Raw genomic sequence first — 16,593 nt, 5'->3', positions numbered from 1 at the left:
CCCACCATTCTATTATGTCTAAAGCAACAGAAGCTGGGAACATTGAGCTACCAGTCGTGCCCTTCCTGCAACCAAGTTTCACTATTGGCCACTGATGCACAGTAAATAACTCAAGAGACTGAGACTGAGAACTGATCACAGGCTTTTATTCTCAATGGACTAGGACCTTGTCCTGTTCCACGATCCAGGCTTTCTGGGGAAGGGTCAAGGTATTAAAGGCTTTATACAAGATCAAAGGGGGAGGATCCACAGGTACTGTCACAGAATGGGGTGGAGCCAGGTCATCAGGAATACAGCAGTTCACCACATACACCCTTTGTTTTTTTTTTAATTGTCCAGCGGGGTGATGTAGGGCACAAAGTCTTACAGTTTAAGCCGGTCTGGTGGCTTGATCTTCCGTACTGACCTGTTGTTAGGTTGCGGCTGGAGCCACTGTCTCATCCCGGACCTCCAGAGCTGTGTTGATCTGCTGGAAATGTGACGGCTTGGCTGGAGTGGGGGAAGGGTACAACAGTATGTATTGTGTGTCCATGGAAGTAGGAAAGGAGGGTGCTGCTCGGTGGGTATTCTCCTCTGGGGGTGGGGGGGTGGGTGGGGGGAGCCTTGTGAGTGAGGTCCTGGATGGAGACCGTTTCCTCATGCCCATCGGGGTAGGCCACATACATGTATGGGGGGGTCATGTGGAGGAGCTGAACCCTTTTTACCAGGGTGGGGTCAGTTTTATAACCCTTCACATGTTTTTGTAGCAGAATTGGTCCTGGAGACGACAGCCAGGAGGGTAGTGTGGTCCCCAACACGGACTTCCTGGGGAAGGAGAAAATTCTTTCGTGAAGGGTAGTGTTAGTGGCAGTACATAGCAGTGATTGAGTGGTGTGGAGCATCTCTGGAAGGATTTCATGCCAGTGGGAGACAGGCAGTCCCCTGGACTTTAGGGCAAGGAAGATGGCCTTCCACACAGTGCTGTTCTCTCTCTCAACCTGATGTTTCCTCCAGGAGTTATAATTTGTGGTCCTGCTGGTGGTGATAGCCCTAGCCAGCAGGTGGCAATACCCCTGGGAGACAGCAGCTGTAGTGGGTTTGTTAATCGGGCACAGTAGTGGACCAGTGGCCTGTTGATCTGCATCCCAGGATGGTGACCCCCATGTGGGCCTGTTTGCTTCCACATTGCAGAGGGCGATCTCCAGCAACTTTGCAAGATTGATCGGCCTTTTTAAGTCTAACTTACTTTGCTTGAGTAACCTCTGCCGTACATAGTTGGACCTGATGCATCCCAGATCACGTCTTCTGTGTTTTGGGCAGCCAATTCTGTCTGGAGGTTGCACACCAACACGAGTCCCAGCAGGGCCCGGAGGGGATCTCATCGCCTCATTCGCCCAGTCGCTCTCTGCAGGTGGCCAGCACGTGCCTGGCATATACCTCGTTAACTTTCTTCCTGTATTGTCCCTTGAGTACATCCATATGCATGATGGCATTGGGAACACTTGGGGTCTGATGCAGGAGAAGGATAGATGCAGTCTGTTTGCGTCGATAGCCATGATGCTGGCTGAGTTTTGTAGGAAGACCTCGAAGCAGCGTAGCCAGAGTTCAAAGCTGTCTGAGGCCTCAGGTGACTGTGGGTCAACTTCCAGTTGTCGGGATTCAGGATTTGGTCCATCATTGACTATGAAAACAAAAAAATTGTGAATAAAATTAATGATAAATAACTCGAGAGGCTGATACTGAGTCACTGATCTTCAGGCTTTTATTCACAATGGACTAAGACCTCATCTTGTGCCATGACCCAGGATTTCTGGGGAAGGGTCAAGGTGTTAGAGGCTTTATATAAGATCAAAGAGAGAGGGGCCACAGGTACAGTCACAGAATGGGGCCGGGCTAGATAATTCCACATTCCAATTCATGCTCTAAGCTCATCTGCCTTTCCTATAATACTCTTTCCATTCAAATAGATGCACTGTTGAAATCAAGGAACTGCTCATGTCAGCAGAACTAACTTCACCTTTACATAAAATATAATTTCCTCGCGTGTCTTCTAGTTCCTTCAAAAGCTCCCTATTCTAATGTGAAAGATGTGACACTTGCATTTTGTATCTGATTTTCCCTGTTAAGTAATGAAGCATGCTTATTTGCCTCATCAGTGGATTTTTGTAAATGGGAAATTTCCTCCATGGCATCGTCTAATTTAGCTGAGAGACTTGGGACAGATTTTTGCACGTTTATATTCGTGTATCAATATGTTCTTTTACTCCAATGCAGCCATTCTTTCTTATAGATGCAGCTGAAAGTCGATCATTAGACTCTGTCAATGATCTGTCCACCGTGTCTGATAGTGTTTACTGTGTTCTTCATTCATTTTCTCTCTCTGTCAGGCCCTTTGCAGTTCCTGATTCTTTTCTTCAAGATGAGTCTCTAAATGTCTCAAACATCTTCTATGCTGCAAGCTGCTCTTCAAACTTTGTCAGAGATGCAAGTTCAGTTTCTACTTCTGATAATGTTTCTACTCACTTCAAATTTTGCTGCAGTTTTTGTTCAGCAAGTTTCAGACATTCCTGTAACTGTCTATTTTTGTCTTCTAGCTGGCGTAAGAAGCCATCCTTATTTGCCAATTCATTTTCCAGTTTGTCATTCATATCATGTAATGACAATGATTCTCTCTGTAAATTAAAGTATTTCTTCTCTAGTGTAGTTATCCTTTCTTCCATGAGTGCTGTGTGCTTATCTTCAATGTGTGAAGCCATAATGAAAACTCTTTTCTCCAGGTCGAGCTCTTCACATGCACTCAGACCTAATATTGGCTGTATTCTCCTTTCTACAAACAGTAGTTATGACTTTCGATGCTGCCCTTTGTGTTTGAAGGTCACCTTTTACTGGAGCATTCTCTCCAGTGTAACTGGATTTGTCAAGAAAAGACGAGCAGCAGACAATGTTTGTAAATTTATTAATTTAATTCATGCAGCACAAATGAATGGTGGCAGTTATGCTAGACGCAGAAAAAGCCTTTGACAGGGTAGAGTGGAACTATTTGTTCAAAGTGCTACAGAAATTTAAACTCCCAGAAAAATATATTACTTGGATCAGGGCATTATCTAATGGGGTGTTGGCAAAAGTAGTAGTAAATGGATATGTATCGAATCATTTTAAATTGAGCAGATCAACTTGGCAGGGATGCCCATTGTCCCCCTCATTGTTCACCTTGGCAATAGAACCATTGGTAGAGGTGATGAGAAAGGAAAATAAAATAAAAGGAATAAAAATAAAAGAGAAAGAATACAAAATCAGCCTATTTGCGGATGACATCATAGTATATTTAACAGAACCAGAGAGATCAATAAAAGAGCTATACATGAAACTGAAGGAGTATGGAGAAGTATCTGGGTACAAGGTTAACACAAATAAAAGCGAAGTGATGCCAATGAGTAATATGGATTATACAGAACTCAAAAAAGAATCTCCATTTAAATGACAATCACAAGCAATACGTTATCTTGGTATCAGGATAGACAATAACCTAAATCATTTGTACAAATTAAATTATCAACCATTAATAAGGAAAATTTGGAAAATTGGAAAGAGTTGCCATTAATGTTGAGAGGGAGGGTGAACTGCATTAAAATGAATGTATTTCCAGGGGTACAATACTTATTTCAAACATTATCAATTCCCTTGACAGAGAAATTCTTTGTAGGGCTAATGAGAATAATAAGGAAGTTCTTACGGAAGGGGAAAAAAAATCGAGAGTAGTGCTGGATAAACTAACAGAGAGATACAAGCAAGGACGGTTACAGTTACCAAACTTTAAAAACTATTACAGAGCAGCACAGCTAAGATATTTATCAGATTTTTATTAGACAGGAGAAAAACCAGATTGGACTAGGATAGAACTAGATAAATTTGGAGAAAAGGAGCATATACTTCATAAATGGGATGAAAAGCTGGTGCATTACAATAATTCACCAGTACTGCATCACATACTTAAAATATGGAAGAGAATACATGTGGAACAAAAAAAGATAAATTATCAAATACCAAAAATGCTATTGAAACAAAACCCACAAATCCATTTTACAATAGATAACTTATTTTTTAGAGAATGGGCGAGAAAAGGAATCAACAGAATAAAAAATTGCTTTTTGGGAAATAATTTATTAACAATTGAACAATTGAGAGACAAATACGGAATAACACACCGAACAATGTTTGCATACTACCAGTTGAAAGCTTATTTAAAGGACAAATTGGGAAACAGTTTGAGACTACCAGAAGGAAGCAGCTATGAATTATAATTACAGATAAAATGATAATTTAAAAAATTATAACAAACAAGTACATTAAATTGCACTGCAAAGAAATAGACAAAACAGGGTATAAACCTAAGCAAAGCTGGGAAAAAGATTTAAACAAAAATAAAAATTGAAACATGGGAAGAGCTATGTGCAGGAACTATGAGGAATGCAATAAATACAAGATTACACATGATACAATATTTAACTGGTTACACAGACTATATATCACCCCTCAGAAATTAAAAGAGTGGGACCCAACAATATCGGATAGATGCTTTCGCTGAAAACAAGAAATTGGAACAATACATGCAATTTGGGCATATACAAAAGAGAAAACTTTCTGGGAAGAAGTAAGTCAGATATTAAGCAAAATTACAAAGAACAACATACCAAAAAAAACCAGAAATTTTTCTGTTAAATAATATAAGAGACAAAGAACTAGGTCTCAAATTAGATAGAGCCCAAAAAAAATTTATTATGATAGCCCTAGCAGTAGCAAAAATGTGCTTAATGACAACTTGGAAAATGGAAGAGAACCTAAAAATACAACAATGGTATATAGAAGTGAATAAGCGTATTCCATTAGAAAAGATAACGTATAACCTAAAACAAACAAATTTGGGAACATGTATGAAACATGACAGAAAATGCTGGCTTCAGACCTCCATCTCCTTAAGTTACAAGAAGATAAACATGATTAAATATGTAAAAGTGGACGACACGACTTTTCTTTGTTTTTCCTGTGTGGATTTATTTTCTTGTATTTTGTATGTTTAACATTTATTGGTTTTTGAGGGGGTAGGGAGGGGAGGGGGAAGAAAAAAGAAAAAAACGTCACTGGGTATATTTAATGAAGAACATATGTATATATTGTTGTTGACATGGTTTATAGTGCAATAAATAAAAAGTTACAAAAAAAGGAAAAATAGAGATACCAAGAGAAAAAAGGGAAGAAAAGAAAGAGAGGCTGGGTGTGGCATTGGCGCTTAGTATGTGTTTTCATAGAATCTGTGGAGCCACTCCCTTGTATAGCTACTTTTCTTGACCCATCTGTTGGTGAATTTCTATAAGTATTTTTGTTGTGGTGTGCTACATTTGTTCTCCTATGTACTTCAGATATAGCTGCCATATTTTAACAAAGGTGATGTGTCAAGTTTCTAATATTATACATAATTTTTTTCCATTGGAATACAGCTATGCATCTTGGTAATCCACGTTGATATGAAGAGAGTCAGAATTCTAGGTCATCGCTATGCATTTTTTTTTGCTATGGCCAAAGAAATAAATATGAATTGAATCTGGAATTTGGTTAATTTGTAGCTTATGTCCATAAGGTTCCCTAGTAGATATATAACATTGGGTCTGGCAGGGAAGTCACCTTCATTATTCTAGTTAGTATGTCAGCCAAATCCTGCCAAAATGGGGCTACCTTTGCACAGGACCAGGTTGCATGAACAAATGTTCCCTGTTCCACTCCATACCTGGCACCTCTGGTTTTGCCTTGTGGATTTTTTTGTGGTGTGAGGTAGAGCTGGTACAGAAAGTTGTATTGGACCAGTCTGTATCTAGAGTTGATAATTGATGTCACACTGTCTTTACAACAATCTGAACAACATCTTTTGTCAGTTGTAATCGTTCCTTTGATCTGTGTAGCCCATGTTTGGGGCTTTCACCAGTACCGAGGTAATTCCTGACACACTTTCCCTTGCACTTTTGCCCATTGCAAGCAATAAATGGATCCAGGTGAGAGGGGATTATAAAGACACTGTTAGTTATACAGTATGCAAATAGACGAGACCTCCCAGTAGCCAACCATTTCAATTCTGAGTCACACTCCCATATTCACATTTCTCTCCATGGCCTTGTGTACTATCCCACCCTGACTACCTGCAGATTGGAGGAAGAACACCTTATTTTCAATCTGGGCACTCTTCAGCCAGATGGCATCAACATTGATTTCTCTGCTTTCTGCTAACCTATTTTCCCCTCCCCCTATCCAGTTCTCTCCCCTTCCTTCCCCCTCCATCCACCCAGCCATCCCTCCAACCCCAGATCGCTGCTGTTCCCTCCCTCCCTTCTCCACCTTATCATATCATCTTCTCCCTTTGCCCCCCCCCTTCCTCCCCATCCTATTGTTCAGATGCTTGCCGACATTCTTCCATACCTTGATGAAGGGTTCAAGCCTGAAATGTCGGTTATGTATTTTTAACTTTGCCTCATATAAGACACTGTTTGACCAGCTGAGTTTCTCCAGAATTTTGTGTTTTTGCTTCTGTTGCCTACCTGAGCCAGTCTCATTTTTCTGTGTTTGCCCATATCCCTCAAAACTTTTCCTATCCACTAATCTGTCAAAATGATTTTTAAATGTTAAAATTGCAGCTGCTTCTTCCACATCCTCTGGCAACTCATTTTCTATTCACCACCTTCACCATGAAAAAAATTCCCCTTCAGGTCCCTTTCAAATCTTTTGCCTCACTGTTTAAATCTATGCCCTTCACTTTTAGACTCCTCTTTCCTTGAAAAAAGACTGTGACCATGTACCTTAACTATGCCCTTGTGATTTGATATACATATTTCTATCAGATTACCCCTCAGCCGACAATGGTCCAGGGAAAATGAGCTCCAGCTGACCTGGTTTCTCCTTGCACCTCAAGTCCTCTAGACCTGGTTACGTGCTTGTGAATCTTTTTTGTCAGCTTAATGACATCTGTCCCATAGCAAGCAGACCAGAACTGAACAAAATGCTCCAAGTGTATCTCACCAATTGGTTGATGGGCACATGGAGCCAAATGGGGGAGGGAAAAGTGGAATCTGGAACGGAGGCTTGGTGATAGGTGGGGGTGGGTGGGTGGGGTGGTAATAAGGGAGATTACAATGGGCTACAGATTGTGAAACCTATTAAGAAAGTGATGAGTGGAACCAGATAAGGGATGGATGATGGGAGATGAGAACAATAAGGGAAAGAGATAGGAGATCTAGAGGTTGAGTGTGTGGGTGGTAGGAAGACAGAATTTGATGGCGGAGGGAAAATAAGCTGGGTAACAAGGGAATGAGTGAGAGGATTTGGAAATAAGTAGATGTTCAAGAGAACGAAGTAGATCAGATGAGAGAGAAAGGAACAGACGGGGTGAAGGTAATTGAAAGCTGGAGAATTCAACATTCATACCATTGGGTTTTTAAAAATTTATATAAATTTTGTCATACAGCACAATAACAGGCCATTTCAGCCCATGAGCTCATGCTGCCTAATTACACCCAAACAACCTACAACCCCTGGTATGTTTCGAACTGTGGGAGGAAACCGGAGCCCCTGGAGGAAACCCACTCAAAGGGAGAGCATACAAACTCCTTATATACAAGAGATTCGAATCTGGTCCTGTCACTGGCACTGTAACACCTTTGGGCTAAGCGCTATGCTAAATGTGCCACCCTACGGTTGTACACCACTTTGGCATAACATTAAGTGATATTCTTCTAGTTTGTATTTGTCTCACCTTGGCAGTGGTGGATGCCAATGACAAACAGTCAGTGCAAGAATGGGGAGGGTAGTTAATGTGGCTTGCAATTGGGAGCTCAAGATGGCCATTTGGACAGAAAGTAGATGGTTGACAAGCCAGCCACTTTGTCTGCACTTGGTCTCTTTGAAAGAATTATGAGTGATGGCTTTGGATATTTGAACATACAAATTAGAAACAGGTAGCCCACTGGCCCTCCATCCTGCTCCACCATTGAACATGATCATGGGTGATCTCATTATAAATTCACCAAAGTACTCTTTCCTCTTTGGTTATCAAGAATTCATTTATTAATATATCAATTCAACTTTTTCAAATTGCCACAGAATTTTTGCACAAATTAATGAAAGATAAAAGTGACATGAACATGGCCATGTTTCCTTTAAATATCTGTGTTTATCCTGGCGTTTTCAAGATCTTCCTCAAATGTTAATTATATTGTTTTAAAGTGTGCAATCTTTACATCTTATCATGTTCTAATCTCTTTTTGGCTTTGCCTCATGCTGTCCCTATAACCTCTTCTAGCCTTGTAATTCCACAAAATAAATTATGCGGTGGTGAACAAAAGAAAAACTCAAGAGACTCAGAGCATCAGACAGCATCCATGGATAGAAAAAAAAGAAATAAAAAAAATCATTCAAAGTTTTGGATCAGGACCCTTAATGAGGATTCAAGTGGGAAGGGGAGATATCAAGTATATGAAGTGAGGTGCTGTGTAAAGGCTCCTTAATTTAGTTAATTAAACTAAATAACAGTAAAGTCAATTAAATTAACAAGTTCTACATGGGTACAACAGTTAGCACAAATGCAGTTGATGATGTAGTCAAGAAAGAATTTGGAATTGTTTCTGTAGTAGGATTAGATGGACTGTCCTATCTACCAAACCAAAAGGCAGGCACAGTTGGGCCTAAGAGTGTGCAACCTGGATTTGAAGAAAATGGGAACAGTGGAAAGAGGAGTTGTTAAGGGGAAGAACGAATTTTCCCAAGTGAAGGAGATATGTTAAGAAAGAAACAGAGGATTCTTAGGCCATTCTGATGATGAATGGATATGTAGGGTTTGCATATCAATGTTGAAGATGAGGCAGTGAGGGTTGGAGAACTAGAATTCTCCAATAAGATGGAGAGTATGAAACGTGTCACTGAAGTAGGTGGGAAGGAACTGACCAAGGGATACAAAATAATATTGACGTTCGAGGAGGTAAGTTTGGTGAGACAGGACCAGGTCGAAACAAAGGTCTGCTCAGGAAGATGTTGCAGTACAGAGAAGAGGTGGCAAATCTTGTGATATAATGCGAGAATAACAACCCGAGTCTCAACGTGGACTAGATAAAGGAGGTGATCCTGGACTTCAGAATGACCACCCTCCACTACACATCAACAGTAGAGAGAGTGGAGAGCAGCAAATTCATTGGAGTTCACATAATTAGTGACCTATTGAGGACACTCATCATCTGCTCACTTGTCAGGAAAGTGCAACAGCAATTACACTTGCTGAGAAGACTGAAGAAGGCGAGGCTACCGGCCATCATTATGTCATCCTTCAATAGGAGCTCTATTGATAGCATCCTGGCCAACTGCATCACAGAGTGGTATGGCTGCTGCAGAGAAATGGATCGGAGATCAATCCACAGGACCATGGCAATGGCAGTGAGAATCACTGGAGTCTCCCTCCCCCACATCATTGTCTGAAGAGCCTTCCACCCTGCACACAGCATCTTTCAGCTGCTCCTGTTGGGAAGAGATGCAGGAGTATCAGAGCCAGCACCACCAGGCTGAGGAACAGCTTCGTTCTTCCCACAGGCAGTGGGGCAGGAAGAATGCTGAACGACCAAAGGAATTGCTGGTATCAGAGCCAGCACCATGAGGCTGAGGAACAGCTTCGTTCTTCCCACAGGCAGTGGGGCAGGAAGAATGCTGAACGACCAAAGGAATTGCTCATACTGAAGATCCAAGACTCTCAGTTGTACAGAACGATATTTATTTTTATAGATATAATTGTTGTCCTGCATGTGCATTGTATGTGTGCTATGTCTGGTTGTGTGTCAGTATGTGTGGCACAGAATACGGTTTGAACAGTTGTACTTGTACAATCAGATGACAATCCACTTCTGGCCCATGAGCCCGTGCCACCCAACTATCCAACACCCCTGGTATGTTCTGAAGGGTGGGAGGAAACTGGAGACCCCGGGGAAAACATACCAACTCCTCAGGCGTTGTTCTAACCGTGGAGGCGAATCACTGAAAATAATTGCACATTCTTCCTTCAAGTGATTTATGAGCAGGTCAATAACAATAATTTGACCAAACAAAACTGAAATATTCGAGTTCACTTTCTTGAATCTTGGCCAAGTCTCATTGCACTCACGAATACGGAGTTGCCTCCTCTTCTGAAAGTGTTCATTCAATAGGACATCATACAATCCTGAGAAAAAAGATAAACGGCTCGAAGAGCTCTCTTGGATTGACGCGCCATTACATCGTCCGATTTCGACAACACAGAGCGAACACGTCTCGTCTCCTCGAGCATGTCTGCTGGTGCGCCTGCGCCAATATCAACATGGCGGAGGGGGTGAAATAAGAACACTGCGCATGCGCCGGTTGGGAACAATAAAGTTTCATTTTGTTGCTTTGTTTTTTTTCCCCCTCCTCCGCTGATTGAACGCGAGAGCAGAGCGATGGCCATGGCGGCGGTGGCAGCGACGGCGACTCCTGCTGCGGCGGGGGTGACGCGTAAAAAGGATGGCGGTCCTAACGTCAGGTTTCTCGAATCCGCCGATACCGTGGGGCAATTGGAGGGCGTGAGGTCGTGGCTGGGCAAGAACTACAAGAAAGTGAGTGCCTGAGGGCCGAGGGATGCCGACTGGAGGCGGCCTGGAGTATGAGGGACAGATGGTGGCAAGGGCCGCGGGCCCCCAGTGTCTGAATTCCGGACATCAGGCCTGGCGGTGTTAAGAAGGGCAGGGGTTTTCTTTGTTTCTTTCTTGACTTCATCTGTCCACAAACTGGGATCCTGCGGGGTGCTGGCGTTCTTTTGAATTTACAAAGTAGTTCGTCACTTGCTTGAAAAACTGATTTTTTTCCGGGTGTCCTTCACGATGACGACGTAGTGAGCTGGATCAGCGGGTCGATCTGGTAGATTTACTCGGGCTTGAGCCAAGATAATTAAAAATAAGTATGACGGATAAAACCTTTAAGACCTATTTCAGTGAAACCTTAAAGTATGCAGATTCTACACAAAATTACTGGAGAAACTGCAGTTTGGGCCTTAGCCCTTCGTTAAGGTAATATTTAATTGCTGGCTGAAGGTAATGCCATTTCTTTTTCATCATTTGGTACCTGGGTCTCTTCTGTGTTTCAATATTTCCCTATTGTTGCTTTCAAGTTGTCTTGAAGTTTTTTCCTACTAAAGCAGATAACTTTGCATTTCCCCACCCTCTCATTAATAATTTTAAAGCTGCTTTACAGCCACATCCATCTTTCTGGTATCAGCAATCTTGGAATTGCTTTGTTAGGCTCCCTCTTCCAAATCATTGGTAAATTTTGTGAATATTGGAAACCCACATTGACTTGTGTGGTAAGTATCTTCATTCCACATTTCCTGAACCATTTTTCAGTGTGTTTTGGAATGTGTCTTTTAAAATATTAGACAATAAACATAAATGTTAAAGGCCTTCTGAAGATCCAAAGCAAATTCGCAGGTTTTCCTTATCCTACCAATTGCATCCTCAAAAAATAGTTTGTCAAACATAATTTTCTTTCATAAATCCATGTTATTTTTGTCTGATGTACTGATGTTTTTCAAGTGTTTTGTTAAATCATTCTTTATAATAGCCTGCAGCATTTTTCCCATTGCAGTTAAACTCTGATTATGTAGATTTAAAATGTTTAGAAATCTTGTTCAACAATTAGTTAATTATCTGGCTAACTCCTCAATACATATAGGAGCGGACACATTTCTGAGATTCAAAAGTCATTTGGACAGATTTATGGATAGAAAGGGTTCAGAACCAAATGCAGGCAAATGGGACTGGAATGCCAGTGTTAGTCAGAATAGAAGAGCCTGTTCCGTGGAGTACAACTGTGACTGTATTGGCTGGTTGTGTGGCCATAGCTGGGGTAGGGAACAAGAATGTGTTGTAGCTTGGTACAAGAGGAACCATAGTTTTGGACTTTTGATGTGTCTGCTTGACTGAGGAGACAATGGTGCTGCTTATCCAAATATACTATGTGCTTCTTATCCAAATCCTGCTCAAAATGGCAATTTGGAGCTGGGCTGGTTTAAATGGCAAAGTTTTTTTCCCCCAAGGTAAAATTTTAAGTGATTTGGGTTAATACGACATTCAATATCCTGCAAATGTAGTCACCTGCCACCAGCAAAATGTATATTGTGTCAGATCTGTAGTTGTTTTCTTTCTCAGTTTTCAAATAATGGGGGGCATTTGGCATGATCCATTCTGAACAACTTTGGAAGATGACAACTTCATTATTTCCATGACGACAGCTATAAGTACTATGATGCCCAGGAGATTTGGTGCTTTTCAGTCCCATTAATTTCCCGAGCGATTTGAAAAATGAATCACAATTTCCTTTTAATTTCTAGTTAACTTTCCAGATATGTTTTGGTAATCTTGTTTGTACTTCTTCTGTGACAAAATAACCAAATTTTTAAAAATTGCACGACAATTTCTTTGTTCCACATTGTCCATTTCAGAAACTTTTGTTCCTTACAAGATTTTACTTTTTTCACTTTTTCAATCTCCTGATGTATTTTTGTGCATTTCAAAGTTGCTCCTCATCCCCCGACTTGGTACTTTTCATGTCAACTTTACATAACATTTTTGTTCTAATTTTGTCCTGTACTTCTGTTTGCAGTGATTGCATTTTCTTTGCAATTTGTGCCCAAATGGAGTGGATTAAACTTGGTTTCTGAAGTTGTGATGCAGCAGCGATGCATGCTGTAGCACACAGCTTCTCTTTCCCCCCACCCCCTTTGTTTTATTTTCAAACTAATGTATTTATAAGCTGTTGTCTGAATAATTTTGGATTTAGTTTTCTTATATTTTGATGAGGAAAAGTTTTGTCATGAACGATTGATATCATTTAAAGGAATTTTCAGGAGTTCAGCTTGAGATAAGGAGAGATGAGACTGGATGTAATTGAAAGAGGAACAAAGTTGGTAGTATTTTGAATTTGATGTTAAATGAAATTTTTCTTGAGTTTCGAAATTGCCTTTTATTTCAGAAGAGCACATTGAATCAATTATTGAAAGTGAGCCTATTATTTAAAAAAAGACAGATTCACAGATGCCAATAAAATGTGATGAGCAAATGGGTCTGAAATTTGGTTCTAAGTTTAATGGTAGTTTTGTTCCTAATCAGAACTTTTGCTGAGGAAAGGGATAGTCAGTGGAAAGAGAAAAGACCTGGATTTGGGAATTGAGGCCATTAATTTTTTTCAAATATTTTGCTGGCAAGATTTGGATATAGGGGAAACTTTAAGGTTCAGAGCTAGTGGAGTGATCAATTGTTGAAAGGGCAGCAAACAAATTGAGAATGGCCAGGAAGAATTGATAAACTTGTGGATTGAAGACTTGTAAAACGGAGGGGTAAAGCATCATGACTTTTTTTTAAAATTGGGTGACTTCTGATGCATGCATGTTTAAATTCAATAAATCAATTGACCTGACATTTTAAGTTGCTCTTCACTGGATATAATAAATTAATGTGAGAAACAAATCTTGAGCAACCAGTGTTTCTTTGTAAATAAAAAAAAAAATCCATTTATTTACCATGGAACTTGGCTGAATTTCTGAATATGTAAATTTTGTTTTGATGGAGAATTTTTAAAAATTATTTTCTCTCAGTTTGTACAGGCAGATTCACCTTCAAACAAAACACTGGCTAGTCTTGTGGTGCAACTTCTCCAATTTCAGGAGGATGCATTTGGCAAACATGTCAACAATCCTGCATTAACAAAATTGCCGGTAAGTAGTGTTACGAGTCCAGAGGACCCATAAACCCGGCAGCAATAGATATTCACCAAGACAAATAGTTAGTTAAACAAAAGTTGCTTTTAATTATCTTTAAACATGAAAATAGAATCAAACTTTAACTTATCAGTATTGACTTACTTAACTCCCTTCTAATTCTAAGTGAACAAATATGTAATGTGTGTGTAAGTTCAGAAAAGTTCTTTGGTTCACAGTCCAACCTCACTTCTCATTCCTCTAAGTTCACTGATTGGAGGCAAATCTTATACTGTGCACAACATTTATAAAGTTCACCAGGCTTTGGTGCCTGAAAGGTAAATGGTTACCGCTCAGGAAGGTTCTTGTCAGTTTTCAGAGAGAGATTTGTTGTTCCAGAACATCCACAACTGATGTACCTCCATCAGCCACTCCCGTGTCTTGCTGATGAAACTTGCCCTTTCAGGGTTCTCCAGATGATAACCTCTTTCTTTCAGGTCACCACAGAGTTCCTTTCTGTTTCTCTTATTCCAAATGAAACATTAGACAGCCAGTCCTCTCCTCTTGCATGAACCACAAGGCTGTCTTACAAATGAGCTTTCCATAAGCTTGCCAGCTTGTCCTGTTCCCGTCCCAGCTGCTTCTGCTGGTTGTAACGTTGTACAAGTAATCTCTCCCAGCAAGATCTTTCATTGGTTGCCTTTTGTAAACAACAATCCATTAGTGAAGTCTCTTGAGCACTCTTCAAAGCTCTTGCAAAATCTGTGAGGCCCTGATATGCCTAGCATTAGCAGAGCTCCAGTATTTCAAATAAGATCAGTTTTAAAGTGTTTATATGTAACGTACTCCAACAAACCTTTCACAATTTATCTCCCAAAAACATATCTATATAGTAGTTTTCATGTCTGTCTTTCATCTCAGCTAACATGTCTTTTTGTGTAATTGATAAGGAGGATCAAAGTTGGATTGAATAAAAATATGGCTGAAGTATCTTGCAGATTTGTTCACAAATTCAACTTTCATTCAAGTCTTGTCCAGGACATTGTCACTCAATAAATGTTGTTTGGTTGAAAAGTAAAATATGTTTGAGGATGGGATGGAAGCCGTAATGGCAAGTGTTTAACTGATGTATTATCTATTAATTTTAGACATGACTGTGAGTTATTTGAACAGTGACACATTTATTTGAAGAGGAGTGAAAGGGACAGAAGTTTATTGGAGCAATACTAAATCTTGGGGTCAAAGAACATGAAAGATTATCAATGATGAATTAATCATCTGGAGGAGAGCTGAGATGAAGCATACAACACAAAAGCACATTGCAAGTTTTTCAGCATACGATGTTCTGACTTGTGTAAACCTACTCCACAGCAGTCTTTCCTCCTTTGCACCCATAGCCCTTGATTTTTTTTTCAACCTATCTAAGAATCTTTTGAATCTATTGTACCAGCCTCCACCATGACCACTCCTAGCAATCCAATCCAGGCACCTAATACTGTGTTTATATCCTTCTCCCCGAAACTTTGCTCTACTCATCTTAAACAGATTTTGCCTGGTATTTGCTAGTGTTGTCCTGGGAAAAAGTTGCTGTCTGTCCTGATCTCAGCCTCTCAATTTTCTTTTTATTCACTGGTCTCTAATTGTGGAGATCAAAGCTTGTCAAGTTGAAGCCGGAGAGATCTTGAAGAAAGATTATGAGTGTTTGCTGGAAGCCAACTGGTATTGAACAGGACGCAGCTGGCTGATCAGTAAATGGGAATTGGAATTCATTTGGTACTTGATGGATAACTTTTTAAATTATAGTTTTGGAACAAGAAAGATAGGCCAGGAAATCATAGCAAGAGTAAAATTTGAAGGTGAGAAAGTCACTCAAGAGTTTGTTGACAGGTAGTTCTGTAGTCTTGGAGTCCTTGTTAGACACTTCAGCCCAGTCTCTCTGTCAACCATCATGCCCATCTACACCAACCTCACTTACCCACATTAATTCCATATCCCATGAGTCCTGCTCATTCACCTTCCAAGTCAAGATGTCATTGAAGAATTTTTGCTCTTGTCTCCACGATCTTAGCTCATTCTCAATATTAACTTCTCTTTGGGGGGTGGAGGGAAGTACACCTTGGATCGTCTTCCTATACCCACTAATTGTCGACACCTCAACCATGGGAAAGCCTCTCACAATTTATCTCTTTATTGATCTCTATCATGTCACCTCTCAGAAAAAGTAGGTTTGGCTGATCCAATCTCCTAGTTTCTCAAGGCCTTCAGTTCAAACAAGATCCTTGTTAATCTTCTGCATTTATGAGAATCTTCTGCAGATTTTCTGGCATAATAACATTCTATCCTGTGTTGATCAAACTATCAGATAGTACTCCAAAGTGTAGCTTCAGAGTTATGCACAACTGGTAATGTAACATCCCAACTCTTAACACTCAGTGCCAAGGCTGATACTATGGCCGTGACCCATCTTCATGATTCTCACTGCATGTGAGAATTTTTCAGGAACTTTGGACCTGTAGTCTCTTCATTCAACAAGACTCACCAGAGTCATGCAATTTACTGTGTTTGTCCAATCTAAGTTTAATTTCCTAATTAAAGGGAGGGACTCAACACTTCTCTCTGTAATTGGATCCTGGATTTCCTAATGGAAAGACCACTGTCTCTCCAGGTTAGAATATAGAGCACTGTCATACTGAGCAATGGTACATCTCAGGGCTGTGTGCTCAGCCTGCTCCTGTTTATGCTACTGACTTGTGACTGCATCTCCAAATCCAGCTCTAACAATGTCATCAAGTTTGCAGATAACACAACAGTAATTGGTCTTATCAGCAACT

General features: G+C 40.4%; 2 protein-coding genes across 4 annotated transcripts in view; one reads left to right on the top strand and one right to left on the bottom strand.

The window, feature by feature from the left end:
- Positions 1 to 146: 146 nt before the first annotated feature.
- LOC138755665 (uncharacterized) lies at positions 147 to 10,610 on the bottom strand. Its single transcript, XM_069922058.1, has 2 exons — positions 9,997 to 10,610; positions 147 to 1,660 (listed from the first exon to the last, which is right to left on the bottom strand). Exon 2 carries the CDS (start codon positions 1,533 to 1,535, stop codon positions 438 to 440), a length of 1,098 nt encoding a protein of 365 aa, XP_069778159.1. The 5' UTR covers positions 1,536 to 1,660; positions 9,997 to 10,610; the 3' UTR covers positions 147 to 437.
- Positions 10,428 to 16,593, top strand: part of smarcc1a (SWI/SNF related BAF chromatin remodeling complex subunit C1a) — a 157,543-nt gene continuing 151,377 nt past the window's right edge. For all 3 annotated transcript variants that reach the window (XM_069922057.1, XM_069922056.1, XM_069922055.1), the window contains exons 1-2: positions 10,428 to 10,628; positions 13,661 to 13,780. In XM_069922057.1, the coding sequence (XP_069778158.1) occupies positions 10,473 to 10,628; positions 13,661 to 13,780 (276 nt within the window). In that variant the 5' untranslated portion in view covers positions 10,428 to 10,472. The remainder of the gene's footprint in view (positions 10,629 to 13,660; positions 13,781 to 16,593) is intronic.

The sequence above is a fragment of the Narcine bancroftii genome, chromosome 2, assembly GCF_036971445.1.
Source record: "Narcine bancroftii isolate sNarBan1 chromosome 2, sNarBan1.hap1, whole genome shotgun sequence".
NCBI classification, from domain to species: domain Eukaryota; kingdom Metazoa; phylum Chordata; class Chondrichthyes; order Torpediniformes; family Narcinidae; genus Narcine; species Narcine bancroftii.
The sequence above is the reverse complement of the archived record's forward strand: the minus strand, read 5'-3'. Positions and strand labels throughout refer to the sequence as shown.

Excerpts from the sequence above, each read along its gene's own strand:
- LOC138755665 (XM_069922058.1), bottom strand. The coding sequence starts at position 1,535 with ATGGCTATCGACGCAAACAGACTGCATCTATCCTTCTCCTGCATCAGA.